Genomic DNA, 14,602 nt, shown 5'->3' with positions numbered 1-14,602 from the left:
ATTATTGGCATTTTCTAAACCTTTGAATAATACATTTCCTTAAGTATCCACTCAAACAAGCAAATAAAAATGTTTTGTAAAGAAATACACTGACCGTTTATATTTGTCTACAGAACTAATCACAAGCTTTAAAAAAAAAAAAAAAAAACCTTTAGAAAAAAAGGTAAGATTATAAGAAACAAATTCATTGATTCATAAATTCAAGTGTATCCAAACTGTTGATGTGTAGCATATATTGAAGAATTCAAACTATCTGAGTTGCTAAAACAGATCTATGTTTTTAACTTTATAAGTGGAATAATAAAATGTGTGTATGATTAGACTTTTATTTTTTTTTTTATAAAAGAAACACAAACATATATCTACACTGTTTGGGTGTGAGAAATGTGTATGTTTGCGTGTTCTTCAATGCTTTTCTTACCTTCATTTGCAGACATGTGTATGGATCAGACACATTAGCAGGAGAAGATGATATCACAGCATCAGCAGCAACAAGAACATGAAAAAGAAGAAGAAGAAGAAGAAGAAACAGAACTGATTAAAGTGATGCAACAGCAGATGTGTGCAGGAGCCTCATACTCACCACACCCTTCAGTCTGAGACTTTTATCAGGTCTCAAGATACTTCAGTGAGAACAGAAACACATTATTTTTTGTTTGTTAGACAGAGATATAAATGAAAGAAAAAAAAAAACATGCTGAGAAACTCCTCTGATGAGCAGCAGCTTCAGATATTAATAATTCAAACCTTCTTCATATCGCTCTCTCTCACACACACACACACATCTCATCCATCATAACTGCAGATGACATTACAGAAAGAAATTGCAATGGCAAATAATGTTCAGAGTGTACAGAGGTTATCTCTAGTGATCTATTTTGTAAAACATCATTTTATTAGAGACATGAAGATGTGAACAATGTATAATTCCTCAAAATATTTAAATAATGTGCTAATTATTTGAAGAAAAAAATAACAGTCCATGTATGTTTTATTTTTTTATAATTCATTTTATTAATATATATATATTATATATATATATATATATATATATATATATATATATATTATATATATGGACCAATTACATGACCAATTAGAAGAAAAAAATAACAGTCCATGCTCTTATACTGTATACTGGGGGTGGAAATAAAATATTATTGTAAAATAATTATTCAAAGAACCATGAAGAAAATACAGAAATTAAAAAGAACAGAATTCCAACTCTCACTGATACAATCATGCTCTCTATAAAAACACACAGACACACACTTGTCCCTTCCCCCAACACATTAAACCAGAATCTCTGCCCACTGCATGCCTCCATCTATAATAGGGGTGTCAGAGGCCTTTAGCAGCACCTCACTACATCACAACCAGCTCTGAACCTTTCACTGCCCCCCTGTGGACTCAAGAATAATGGTACAGGCCTGCCCATGAGTCAGCCTGTTGCTGTGGCAACACCATCCCACTAAGGGATGGAAAATGGGCCAGAAGTGGGGGAACACCATGAGAGGAGAAAACAGAGGGCATTTATACACATTTATAAGCACAGAACAAAGCATATTTATCCTCCACAAAAACAACATTGGAAATGACCATCATCTCTCATTTATGCACAAACATAAGCTCTCATATAACATACCAAACAAAGCTAGAAATATAATCAGTGTGACTAAGGGCAGAATTTAGGGGCTTGTGGTAAGAACATATGCATGTTTTGGGGTGTTTTTTGCACACTCACATACCACTGTGCAGAACACATAAATGCATCAGACAAAGACTGCAGGGAGGTGCAGACGGAGAGTGGAAGGTGAGAAATAATAGTCAGGAAGAGAGAAATAGACATGAAGGAAACAAAGCTACCCTTGTATAGAGAGATGATTTAGTCATACAATAAGACATTATATTACTTTAATTTTTTTTATGCTAAACAGTTATACTTGTATCTGAAATCAACAGAAAAAAGTCAAACATCAAGATATGACCCATATTCATATATATATATATATATATATATATATATATATATATATATATATATATATATATATATATATATATAAATACAATTAGTATAAATGGCCTTGCCATGTAGCTTTAGTTTACTGTCTGTAGACACAGGTCACTGTATGTGTGTGTGTGTTCTACTGTCTCACTGGCCTTGATAAACCCTGTTTAATCCTTTCAGAGGATCAGCATGCTGCAGAATGAAGACACACACACACACACACACACACACACACACACACACACACACACACGCTGCAAAAACACACAAAACAATACGCACAAACTCACACAGAATGATGTACATGGAAGCCCCGAGCCAGCATGACTCTGTATGATCTGTGTCACATGTATGCAAGAGTTTGCGCGCTTCAAATAAAAGCATTCCTCTCAGAATCAACGATCATCCTGTATTAATCTGTTTGAGAGCCACACGTTCACAAAGCTCACGAGAGACATATTTCCTAAGGAGAGATGCACTGCTGCATCAAAGGGAGAAGCAGAAAAGGAGAGAAAATAAAGCAGGAACTAGTTATAAGAATTAATTTAAAGATGCTCAAGAGACAAGTAACAAACTATTTTTCTAGCAAAAAAAGACCTTAAATGCTTCCCTTTTGCTGTAACCACAGCAAAATATGAACATACTCAAACATACTGATATAAATACATTTTAAGCTTTTAAACACCTGACTTTGATAGCTGTAATTTATACTTTAGGAATAACATTTTCTATGTAAAGCTAATTAAACACACACATCTCAAAGAGAGCATTACAGTCAAAAAAAGTACAGTCAGTCAGATCCTACGTGCCCAATGTGTAAGTTTTTAAATTCAAGACAAGTCAGGCAAAAATAAAGCCGAACATAGGATACAAAGGTGATCTTGACCATTTTACATATAAAACAGTGTCCTTGACCTTTCATATTGGCTTTTACACAACTGTGATCTGACAATTAAGAACGCTTTGAAGCAAGAAGCTCATTTCAGCGATTTGTGAGGAAACAGCTCCCAAAGCTCAAGAGCATGTGGATTTATGATGTACATTAAAGAAAAGGCACTAATAGGTCCAGGAACTGAAGATTAGAGAAATGAAGGCCAGATGTGGGACACCAAAAGGCAAAGAGTTTAGCGGTTCACACAGTCACAACCAAAGAATTGCAGATGTGCCCGCCACACACAAACATGTCTGTGCATGATTGACTTTGCCCATAATTCAGGCAGACACTAAAGACATTTAAGACAAATTTTAATTTAAGAAAAATGAAAGGAAAATGTCACTAAAATGGTTATTTTAGTATCAGTTTCCGTAATCAAGCAGCACATCTGACTACCACATGTCTCTTCTTTAATATGCTGCAGAGAACAGAGGCTCCACAACTGATAATGAGTCTATTAAAGAGAAGCCAGTAGGGTACACTGGAAAATAAACCAAAATATACAATCTATAAAGTTGAAGTCAACCTGAAATGACTCCCAAGATGCAAATTTACTTCCGCATTGATGCATTTCAGAGTGGAACCGGACATCCAAGTGAAGCTACTGGTAATTCACCGTGTGTATGTTTGTTTACTGTATGTTTTGATGGCAAGAGCAGAGAAAGACATGTTTAAGTCTCCATTTCTAAGTCTCCAAGTTTTTTTTCTGCATTTGTGATAGTTATGTGTGTTGTCCACAATGGTATACAAATTCAGCCTTTTTTTTTTTTTTTTTTTTTTTTTTTTTTTACATGTATAATAAAATTGATATTCATACTTCATATTCTAAACTGTATGTCTGCCTTGCCTGCAGTCACTGCATTGTGCAGCTTTACAGATGTTCTTATAGTTGTTCCATCTTAAAAAAAGCATCCTGTTTCATCTTGTTTAGCATCAAATATTTGCCTCTTCTCCTGAAAATCATTCACACGATCTGAGTATCAGTATTTATTTTATTGCCACTGTATGATCAGGACAATAATGTGTGTGTGAAGGAGAAAATGGGTCAGTGAGTGAAAAAATAGTGTGCAGTGTCCCTGTTCTTTCTGCAGCACTAGTCCTCCTCCTTCATCTCTCTCTCTCCTCTGCATTACTGCCCTTTGAACCATCAGAGTCTCCTACATGAAACAAAATCTGACATATTTGAGAATGCAAGATATCAGAGCTTGCATTCCATTGCGTGGCAAGTTATTCATCATCTGATGAAAACAAAGATTCAGTTTGGATTTTGCTGCATTACCCTTGACTCGCTTCTCAGCACACAACCCCTCCCCCACGACTCTGCAGTGTGTGAGATCAGAGCGCATTTCCTGTTTTCTCCTCCTGACAACAGCTAAAACATTCTAATGGAGAGATTCCGTTTATATGCCATTGAATTTTTCTATGAACATACAGTTGCTCCAAAAGTATTTAGACACTAAAGGCACACAAAAATGTATGAATGTCATAAAATACAATTTTAAGACGAAAATGGAAAAGGCACAATAAAATCAATAGATTTATAGTAAAAAACCACTGTGTTTGTTAAGTACTATTGGATCATGTCCACAGTTAATGTGATTCTCTACACCTGTGGTTCCTCTGCTATCACACCTGTGTACTTGGAGAAAACCAACTTCATACATCCATTAAAAATCACAAAAATGTCAGTTGATTCAAACACACTGAGCAAACATAATGAAGAAAAGCAACTTTAGAAAGGAAAAAGGATTCTGTATAAATACTAAGGGTAACTGTAAACAATACTGTACAAGTCACAAAGAAATCTCACCTCTGCACTAACATCTGGATCTTCTGTACTCCTGTTTTGATTTGGCACAGTTCTGGTGTCACTCAAGTCAAAGTTTAAAACACTTTGACTAGAGGGCCGCAGAAACTTCAGATCACTCTTTCTGGAGTCAGTAGTGCCACACACCTCATAATTGTACACGTGCTGTAAAGTTCCTGTGCCCCCTACGTCTGCGTAAAGAGGCGGATAATAAGGAATAACTGGAAGATTCGCTCCAGATTTATAAAACATTCTCTCGCGTCTCCATCTGTAGCATTTGACTGAGAGTATGGCAATGATAGACACGATAAAGAGAAACGAAACTACAGCCAAGGCCAAGACCAGATAGAAAGTCAGGTTGTCGTTGTAGTGCTTGTCATGCGTAAAGTCAGTGAACTCCGAGAGCACTTCAGGAAAGCTGTCCGCCACCGCCACGTTAACATTGACTGTAGCTGATCGAGAGGGCTGCCCGTTGTCCTCTACTACAACAGTGAGTCTTTGTTTCACAGCATCTTTATCTGTCACTTGGCGTACAGTTCTTATTTCTCCATTCTGTAAGCCCACTTCAAACAGTGCCCTGTCTGTGGCTTTCTGCAGTTTATATGAGAGCCAGGCATTCTGTCCAGAGTCCACATCAACAGCCACCACTTTAGTAACCAGATAACCCACATCTGCAGAACGAGGCACTATTTCAGCCACCACAGAAGCGCCTGACTGGACCGGATACAGAACCTGAGGCGCGTTGTCATTCTGGTCCTGAATCATTATTTTCACGCTCACGTTGCTGCTGAGAGGAGGGGAGCCTCCGTCCTGCGCTTTCACTGTGATTGCAAAAGACTTTAATTGTTCATAATCAAACGATTTTGTTGCATAAACAGTCCCACTGTCAGAGTTGATAGAAACTAATGACGAAATTGGTGTGCCGTTTAAACCATTATCTGAAATAAAGTACGATACGCGTGCGTTCGCTCCCAAATCTGCATCATGCGCTTTAACACTGAACAAAGACAGAGATGGAGAATTATTCTCCATCACATACGCATTATATGAATCTTGCTCAAACTGCGGTGCGTGATCATTTACATCAGTGATCTTTACGTTTAAAATCTTTTTACTTAACAATGAAGGAGTGCCGCTATCTTTCGCTGTGATGGTAATGTTATATTCAGGTACGTTTTCTCTGTCTAGCTCGGAGTCCGTGACGATACTGTAATAATTAATCAAAGATGATTCGATTTTAAAAGGAAGGTCTCTGTAAATAAAACAAGTAATCTTTCCATTTTCTTCAGAATCGCTGTCCTGTATATTTATCATGGCCACTACGGTTCCAAGAGGTGAATTTTCAGGTATGCTATTTGAAAAAGACATAAGCGTAATTTTTGGTGAGTTATCATTTATGTCTGTAACTTCCACAATCACCTCAGAGGAATCTGATAACCCCCCCTGATCTTTGGCTTGAATTTTAAATTCATGTATAGCAGACTCCTCAAAATCGAGCTCACCAATCAATCTTATTTCACCGCTGGACGGGTCGACAGAAAACAGGTCTCGGATTTTGGGTGTGGTGTGCTCGAAATAATATCCAATCTGTGCATTTGAGACAGAATCCGCATCGGTAGCATTAACAGTAACCAGCAAGACTCCTTTTACGGTGTTTTCTGGGACAGATATTCTGTATTTATCCTTTTGAAAAACTGGAGCGTTGTCATTTATATCTAGAACAATGATGTGTATTTTTACCGTGCCAGAGCGTTTGGGGTTACCTCCATCTGTAGCACTTATGGTCAAATACAAATGGTCTTGTTTTTCTCTGTCTAAATGAGTTTGCAAAACAAGCTCTACATTTTTACCACTGCCAGATCGACTTTGTGTCTTTAGGGTAAAGTGATCAGTAGGATGAACTGAATAACTCTGAATACTGTTAATGCCGACATCTGGATCAACTGCGCTATCCACAGTAAAACGCGCTCCTGTGGAAGCAGACTCGCTTATTTCCAATGTAATTTCACCTCTTGGAAACGCAGGACTGTTGTCATTAACATCCAGTATTTCTATGGTGATGCGATAGAGCTCGATGGGGTTTTCCAAGATGACTTCAAAGCTCAGACTGCATGCGGATACGGCACCAGCGCACAAAAGCTCCCTGTCGATTCTCTCCTTAATAATGATTAGCCCTTTCTCTCGGTCCAGCGCAACATATTCGCGGCCACCTGCTGTAAAGATCCGCGCTTTCCCCGTTGTCAGCCTTTTAAGCTCAAGACCTAGGTCTTTAACTATGTCTCCGACGAATGAACCGGGTGCCATCTCCTCTGGCACGGAGTAGCGGACCTGTCCATACGCACCATAGAGAAAGTGTACCAAGAACAGGATAATACACGGCGGCCATGTAGAATGACAATCCTTCTTTCTCATGTTGATGGCGGCGCTTTAATTAATGTCTCACCAAAAATATATAAAATATCCACACGATAGCGCAGAAAAGATAATAATAATAATAATAAAGATATTAAAGCGAAAACTAAAAATAAAACAAAGCAAGAACACAGCCTGTTAAAAGCATCGTCCAGTTTTTGCTGTGCGTACGGCTTTGTACTAAATGCACAACCCCTTCGAAAGTGGCACGGAAGGCGTGTATGAGGCATAAAATCAGACAGATCTACCTTATCAACCAACAGCGACGCTTAGGGTTCAATCCAAGAACTGCAAAATGCTTGTCACGTGTGCTTTATGAGAGCTAAGAAAACGGTGGTACTTGGAGCAAGGTCCAATTGGCAACATCCACTTTTACGCACATCATTGTCAATAACCTACAGTGGAGAGAAACACACGGTTTCTTTTCAAATCAAGACGAAACTTATATTCACTTTTAAACAGACAAAAAGTCTCTTGTGGAAAGTTAAAGGAAAAATTAAGGAAAAATGCATGAAACTCCACAGGCTCCCATACACGATGTGTTTATTATGGGCACATTTTAACACATTACTAAATAAAATTATATTTTAAGATGCAGCATGAACAAAACGGAATTAAGCAATTAAATCATACACAATCTCATTCCTCAAACCTCACCTGATTATCTGTATTTCTGGATATTTTTTCATGCTCCTGAATGTGGGTGAGAGTCTGTGTTCCATCGTTGTCCAAACTAATGATGCTCTGACTACAAGGACGAACAAATTTCAGATCGCTCTTTCTTGAGTCGGTAGTGCCACATATATCATAATTAAACACTTGCTTTAGAGTTCCTGTGCCCCCTACATCTGCGTAAAGAGGCGGATAATACGGAATAACTGGAAGATTCGCTCCAGATTTGTAAAAAATCCGCTCGCGTCTCCATCTGTAGCATTTGACTGACAGTATGGCGATGATAGACACGATGAAGAGAAACGAAACTACAGCCAAGGCCAAGACCAGATAGAAAGTCAGGTTGTCGTTGTAGTCCTTGTCGTGCGGAAAATCAGTGAACTCCGAGAGCACTTCAGGAAAACTGTCCGCCACCGCCACGTTAACATTGACTGTAGCTGATCGAGAGGGCTGCCCGTTGTCCTCTACTACAACAGTGAGTCTTTGTTTCACAGCATCTTTATCTGTAACTTGGCGTACAGTTCTTATTTCTCCATTCTGTGAGCCCACTTCAAACAGTGCCCTGTCTGTGGCTTTCTGCAGTTTATATGAGAGCCAGGCATTCTGTCCAGAGTCCACATCAACAGCCACCACTTTAGTCACCAGATAACCCACATCTGCCGAACGAGGCACTATTTCAGCCACCACAGAAGCGCCTGACTGGACCGGATACAGAACCTGAGGCGCGTTGTCATTTTGGTCCTGAATCATTATTTTCACGCTCACGTTGCTGCTGAGAGGAGGGGAGCCTCCATCCTGCGCTTTTACGCGAATGTTAAATTCTTTTGTTTGCTCATAATCAAACGAACGGACAGCAAGAATCTCTCCGCTCTCTGCATTCACTGAAATAAACGTCGATGCAGAGACACCATTCACAAGAATATCCTCTAGAAAATATGAAATACGCGCGTTATTGCCTGAGTCTTTGTCATGCGCTTTAACAGATAAAACAGAGACTCCGGGCGAATTATTTTCCATCACATACGCGGTGTATGACTGACGCTGAAACACAGGGGCGTTGTCATTAACATCAGAGATTTTTAGAGTCAGTGTTTTATTAGTAGAGAATGAAGGCAAGCCCTCATCAATAGCTGTTATTGTGATATTATATTCAGACATTTTTTCACGGTCTAAAATCTGATCAGTAACTAAAGTGTAGAAATTTGAGGAAGAAGATTTAATGCGAAATGGCAAATCTGAATTAACGAAGCATTTAAATTGTCCGTTTTTACCGGAGTCTATATCTTTAATGTTGAGCATTGCAATAACTGTGTCTGGGGTGGAGTCCTCTGGAATGGGACTGGAAAATGAGATAACGCTTATAACAGGTGCATTGTCATTAATGTCAGTCAATTCAATAAGCACTTTACTGTTATCTGTTAGTCCTCCTTTATCCATGGCCTCAAGATTCAGTTCGTATTGCTTTGATTTTTCAAAATCCAGAAGGTCATTTACGCAAACTTCCCCAGTATTCTCATCGATTCTAAAAAGGTCTACGTCTTTCCCAGAGCTTTGTGAAAACGAATATGTCACGTCACCATTTGATCCTTTGTCTTTGTCTGTAGCACTTACGGTCAGCACCACTGTACCTATCGCTGCATTTTCTACTAAAGAAACTCTGTACACTGACTGACTGAAAGCTGGAGTATTGTCGTTTGCATCAATTACAGTGACACTTATTTTAACTGTTCCTGATTTTTGAGGGCTCCCTCCATCAAAAGCAGTCAGGGTAAGTTTCAGTTCTTCATCTCTCTCTCTGTCCAACGGAGATTGTAAAACCATCTCAACGTATTTTGTACCATCACTGCGCGATTTTTCTTTCAAAGAAAAATAATCAGTTGGTATTAGAGTGTACCTCTGAAGCGTATTTAATCCAACATCAGGATCGTACGCACTGTCTAAGGAAAAACGAGCACCGGGAACGGCAAGCTCGCTTATCTGAAAGTTTATCTCTTTTCTAGTAAAAACAGGAGCATGGTCATTGATATCTAATATTTCTACATCAATTCTATGAAGCTCCATTGGGTTTTCTAGAATGATCTGAAAATGTAAGGAGCAGGGAGACACTTGGGCGCACAGCTCCTCTCTATCTATTCTCTCTTTCACTACCAGAGTCCCTTTATCCACATTCAGACCGATGTACTCACGACTGTCCTCAGTAAAGATCCGCGCTCGACCAGATTTCAGCCTCTTAACATCCAAACCGAGATCCTGAATGATATTTCCCACCAGCGAGCCCTTTGTCATCTCCTCTGGAATAGAGAATAACGGACCTGCCCCGCGCGCAACAGCCATGACAAAGACGCACAGCACGAGAGGCTGCATTAGCCATGATGAAATCCGCGTCGAAGATGCGCCTCTTTGGGCGTAAAAACAACAAAGAACCGACATAATCCAAATCTTCTTTCACAAAAAGATGAAAAAACTATCTGAAGACTTGGAAAGGATGTAGTATATCAGTAATTTAAAAAGAAGAGTCAATCGGTTGTTCAACCATCCACTGTTAGAAAGAGACCGTGTGAAATGAAAAAGATATTCTGCAGACTGTATGATGTCAGAAATTGGAGGAGGACCTACGAAAGGCTGACTAAAAGCTCAACATACTGACCAACAGCGGCACTTAGAGCATAAACGAAATATTGCATTGAAAAATGGTTTGAAAAAGAGCAAATAGTAATAAAAATTAAAATACATATGATAATAACAATAACAACAACAACAATGATAAATCCTTTTAAACACAAATGTTAGATTGAATGACAAAAAGTTTTGGTACAAAGAAGATGGCATGATTCGACGCACCGCAAAAACATAGATAACAAACTATATGAAGGAAATCAGAGAAAAATAAAACAAAACGGAATGCAGAAAATCATATTTATGAAAATTCACTCGAGCTCACCTCATCAACAGAATCGTCATTATTCAGTTTTCCTCTTTGCGCATGCGTGAGTGTCTGTGTTCCACTGCTGTCCAGACTAATGATGCTCTCACTGCAAGGTCTGCCGTATTTCAGATCACTCTTTCTGGAGTCAGTGGTTCTGCAAACCTCATAATTGTACACGTGCTGTAAAGTTCCTGTGCCCCCTACGTCTGCGTAAAGAGGCGGATAATACGGAATAACTGGAAGATTCGCTCCAGATTTGTAAAACATCTGCTCGCGTCTCCATCTGTAGCATTTGACTGACAGTATGGCAATGATAGACACGATAAAGAGAAACGAAACTACAGCCAAGGCCAAGACCAGATAGAAAGTCAGGTTGTCGTTGTAGTCCTTGTCATGCGGAAAATCAGTGAACTCCGAGAGCACTTCAGGGAAGCTGTCCGCCACCGCCACGTTAACATTGACTGTAGCTGATCGAGAGGGCTGCCCGTTGTCCTCCACTACAACAGTGAGTCTTTGTTTCACAGCATCTTTATCTGTCACTTGGCGCACAGATCTTATTTCTCCATTCTGTAAGCCCACTTCAAACAGCGCCCTGTCTGTGGCTTTCTGTAGTTTATATGAGAGCCAGGCATTCTGTCCAGAGTCCACATCAACAGCAACCACTTTAGTCACCAGATAACCCACATCTGCAGAACGAGGCACTATTTCAGCCACCACAGAAGCACCTGACTGGACCGGATACAGAACCTGAGGCGCGTTGTCATTTTGGTCCTGAATCATTATTTTCACGCTCACGTTGCTGCTGAGAGGAGGATTTCCTCCGTCCTGCGCTTTTACGCGAATGTTAAATTCTTTTGTTTGCTCATAATCAAACGAACGGACAGCAAGAATCTCTCCGCTCTCTGCATTCACTGAAATAAACGTCGATGCAGAGACACCATTCACAAGAATATCCTCTAGAAAATATGAAATACGCGCGTTATTGCCAGAGTCTTTGTCATGCGCTTTAACAGATAAAATAGAGACTCCGGGCGAATTATTTTCCATCACATATGAGGTGTATGACTGACGCTGAAACACAGGGGCGTTGTCATTAACATCAGAGATTTTTAGAGTCAGTGTTTTATTAATAGAGAAAGCCGGTGAGCCCTCATCAATGGCTGTTATTGTGATATTATATTCAGACATTTTTTCACGATCCAATAACTGATCGGTTGTCACACTATAAAAATTTGAAGCGGATGACTGTATTTTGAAGGGCAAATTTTGAGCAATAGAACATGTAACCTGTCCGTTTCTCCCCGAATCCATATCTTTGACATTCAGCATCGCTATCACAGTCTCCGGCGCTGCGTCCTCGGGTATAGGGTTAGAAAATGAAATTAAGCTTATAATGGGCGCATTGTCATTAACGTCAATTAATTCGATAATAACTTTACTGGAATCTGTTAAGCCACCTTTATCTGTTGATTCAACATGCAATTGAAAATGTTTTGACCTCTCGAAATCCAGGTCACCGTTAACAGTAATGTCACCACTTTCTGAATCTATATTGAATAGCTCTAAAGCCTTTCCTGAAGTTTGTGAGAAGGAATACGTCAGTTCAGCATTCGTTCCTTTGTCTTTATCAGTTGCAGTCACGCTCACGACATCAGTGCCCTTTGGTGAATTCTCCAGTAAGGAAACTCTATACACGGGGAGACTAAACACAGGAGCATTGTCATTTGCGTCGATTACAAGAACACTTATTTTAATAGTGCCTGATTTCTGAGGACTGCCGCCATCAAACGCAGTCAGTATTAATTTATGCTCCTCTTGATTTTCTCTGTCTAGTGTTTTTTGTAGAACCATTTCAACATATTTCAATCCATCATTTCCCATCTGTTCTTTCAGAGAAAAATTATCAGTCGGATATAGTGTGTATTTCTGAAGAGTATTTAAACCCACATCAGAATCTTGCGCATTATCTAAAGAAAATTTGGCTCCAGGTGTAGCTGATTCACTTATTTGAAACTGTATTTCTCGGCGTGTGAAAACAGGAGCATTATCATTAATGTCTAATATTTCCACATCAATTCTATGCAGCTCCAATGGATTTTCTAGAATAATCTGAAAATGTAAGGAGCAGGGAGACACATGGGCGCACAGCTCCTCTCTATCTATCCTCTCTTTCACTACCAGAGTCCCTTTATCCACATTCAGACCGATGTACTCACGACTGTCCTCAGTAAAGATCCGTGCTCGACCAGATTTCAGCCTCTTAACATCCAAACCGAGATCCTGTACGATATTGCCCACCAGTGAGCCCTTTGTCATCTCCTCTGGAATAGAATAACGGACCTGCCCGCGCGCAACGGCCATGACAAAGACGCACAGAACGAGAGCCTGCATTAGCCATGATGAAATCCGCGTCGAAGATGCGCCTCTTTGGGCGTAAAAACAAAGAACCGACATAATCCAAGTCTTCTATTCCACTACAGAAGAGAAGACCAGGCACAAAATATTAAAGGAGACTGAAGAATATCAAAGTTAATACGAAAACACAGGGCAGCGAATTTCTCGATGCATCAGTGTCAAACAGAGATCGTCTGAATGAAAGAAATATTCTACAGACAGCATGATGTCAGGCAGTGGAGGAGGATCTAAAAACGAATGTTTAAAGCCCGAACATACTGGCCAACAGCGGCACTTAGTGCATCAAAGAAATATTACACTAAAAATGCTGTTAAAGAGCAATACAGAAAATGACATGAATTGCGAAGTAGTGAACTTTGCATTAACGCAGAATTTTGCTGAAATATTAATAAAATTATGTTTTAAACCGAACATCTAAGAATAGAAGGAAAGGAAAAAATCAAAAGGAAAACATAAACTACAATATAACCCTAGTAATACAGGTATGATTCAACGAAATTCGTTCATGCATGCACACATATGCACAACAAAAACCTCTTAGCGCAATCAGGAAAAATAAAAAAGACTGTCTGCATGCATTTTCCTATAAAATATATATTATTATTTTTTTAAGTTATGGTTTAGATATGGACAAGTGTTGCAAATGTATAGTCTTGAAAATGCTATCCGTACGGTAAATTTCAAGAACAGCTGCTTAAATGATAATTATAAATTAATAAAAAAAAAAAAAAAAAAAAAAAATACAGTGCACAATAAAAGATATGACCCTAGAAAATAAATAAATAAATGGACACCAGAAAGTCATATTTCTAACCATTCACACCAGCTCACCTGATCGAAAGAATCCTCATTATTCAGTTTTCCTCTCTGCGCATGCGTAAGTGTCTGGTTGTCCAGACTAATGATGCTCTCACTGCAAGGTCTGACGTATTTCAGATCACTCTTTCTGGAGTCAGTGGTTCTGCAAACCTCATAATTGTACACATGCTGTAAAGTTCCTGTGCCCCCTACGTCTGCGCAAAGAGGCGGATAATACGGAATAACTGGAAGATTTGCTCCAGATTTGTAAAACATCTTCTCGCGTCTCCATCTGTAGCATTTGACTGAGAGTATGGCAATGATAGACACGATAAAGAGAAAAGAAACTACAGCCAAGGCCAAGACCAGACAGAAAGTCAGGTTGTCGTTGTAGTTCTTGTCGTGCGGAAAATCTAACCCGATCTTATGAATATGCGTATCAATAACACGAGTTTCTATTTCTATTTAGCGTTCTATTTATACACAGAAATTGACTTTGTCGTGCATATGATACGCAATGGTTAGGATGAGAGGTGTAGGGTATGTGGTTTTATCTGTATGCGAAATCTGCGCATCCCATGCACGCCAAGACATTGCGTATTAAATGCATGCGATTTCTGCGTATGA

General features: G+C 39.2%; 3 protein-coding genes across 3 annotated transcripts; all 3 read right to left on the bottom strand.

Annotated features, from left to right (window-relative positions):
• Positions 1 to 2,029: 2,029 nt before the first annotated feature.
• LOC109108268 (protocadherin gamma-A12-like) lies at positions 2,030 to 7,165 on the bottom strand. The gene has a single exon (XM_019121451.2). The coding sequence runs from the start codon at positions 7,162 to 7,164 to the stop codon at positions 4,708 to 4,710; it is 2,457 nt and encodes an 818-aa protein (XP_018976996.2). The 5' UTR covers position 7,165; the 3' UTR covers positions 2,030 to 4,707.
• Positions 7,166 to 7,800: 635 nt separating this feature from the next.
• LOC122147392 (protocadherin beta-16-like) lies at positions 7,801 to 10,290 on the bottom strand. The gene has a single exon (XM_042769719.1). The coding sequence runs from the start codon at positions 10,264 to 10,266 to the stop codon at positions 7,804 to 7,806; it is 2,463 nt and encodes an 820-aa protein (XP_042625653.1). The 5' UTR covers positions 10,267 to 10,290; the 3' UTR covers positions 7,801 to 7,803.
• Positions 10,291 to 10,753: 463 nt separating this feature from the next.
• On the bottom strand, positions 10,754 to 13,643 carry LOC109086835 (protocadherin gamma-A2-like). The gene has a single exon (XM_042769720.1). The coding sequence runs from the start codon at positions 13,214 to 13,216 to the stop codon at positions 10,754 to 10,756; it is 2,463 nt and encodes an 820-aa protein (XP_042625654.1). The 5' UTR covers positions 13,217 to 13,643.
• Between the last annotated feature and the right edge of the window lie 959 nt (positions 13,644 to 14,602).

Source organism: Cyprinus carpio, chromosome A14 (genome assembly GCF_018340385.1).
Source record: "Cyprinus carpio isolate SPL01 chromosome A14, ASM1834038v1, whole genome shotgun sequence".
In the NCBI taxonomy this organism is placed as follows: domain Eukaryota; kingdom Metazoa; phylum Chordata; class Actinopteri; order Cypriniformes; family Cyprinidae; genus Cyprinus; species Cyprinus carpio.
Note: the sequence above shows the minus strand (reverse complement) of the source record. Positions and strands in the feature narration are given on the sequence as shown.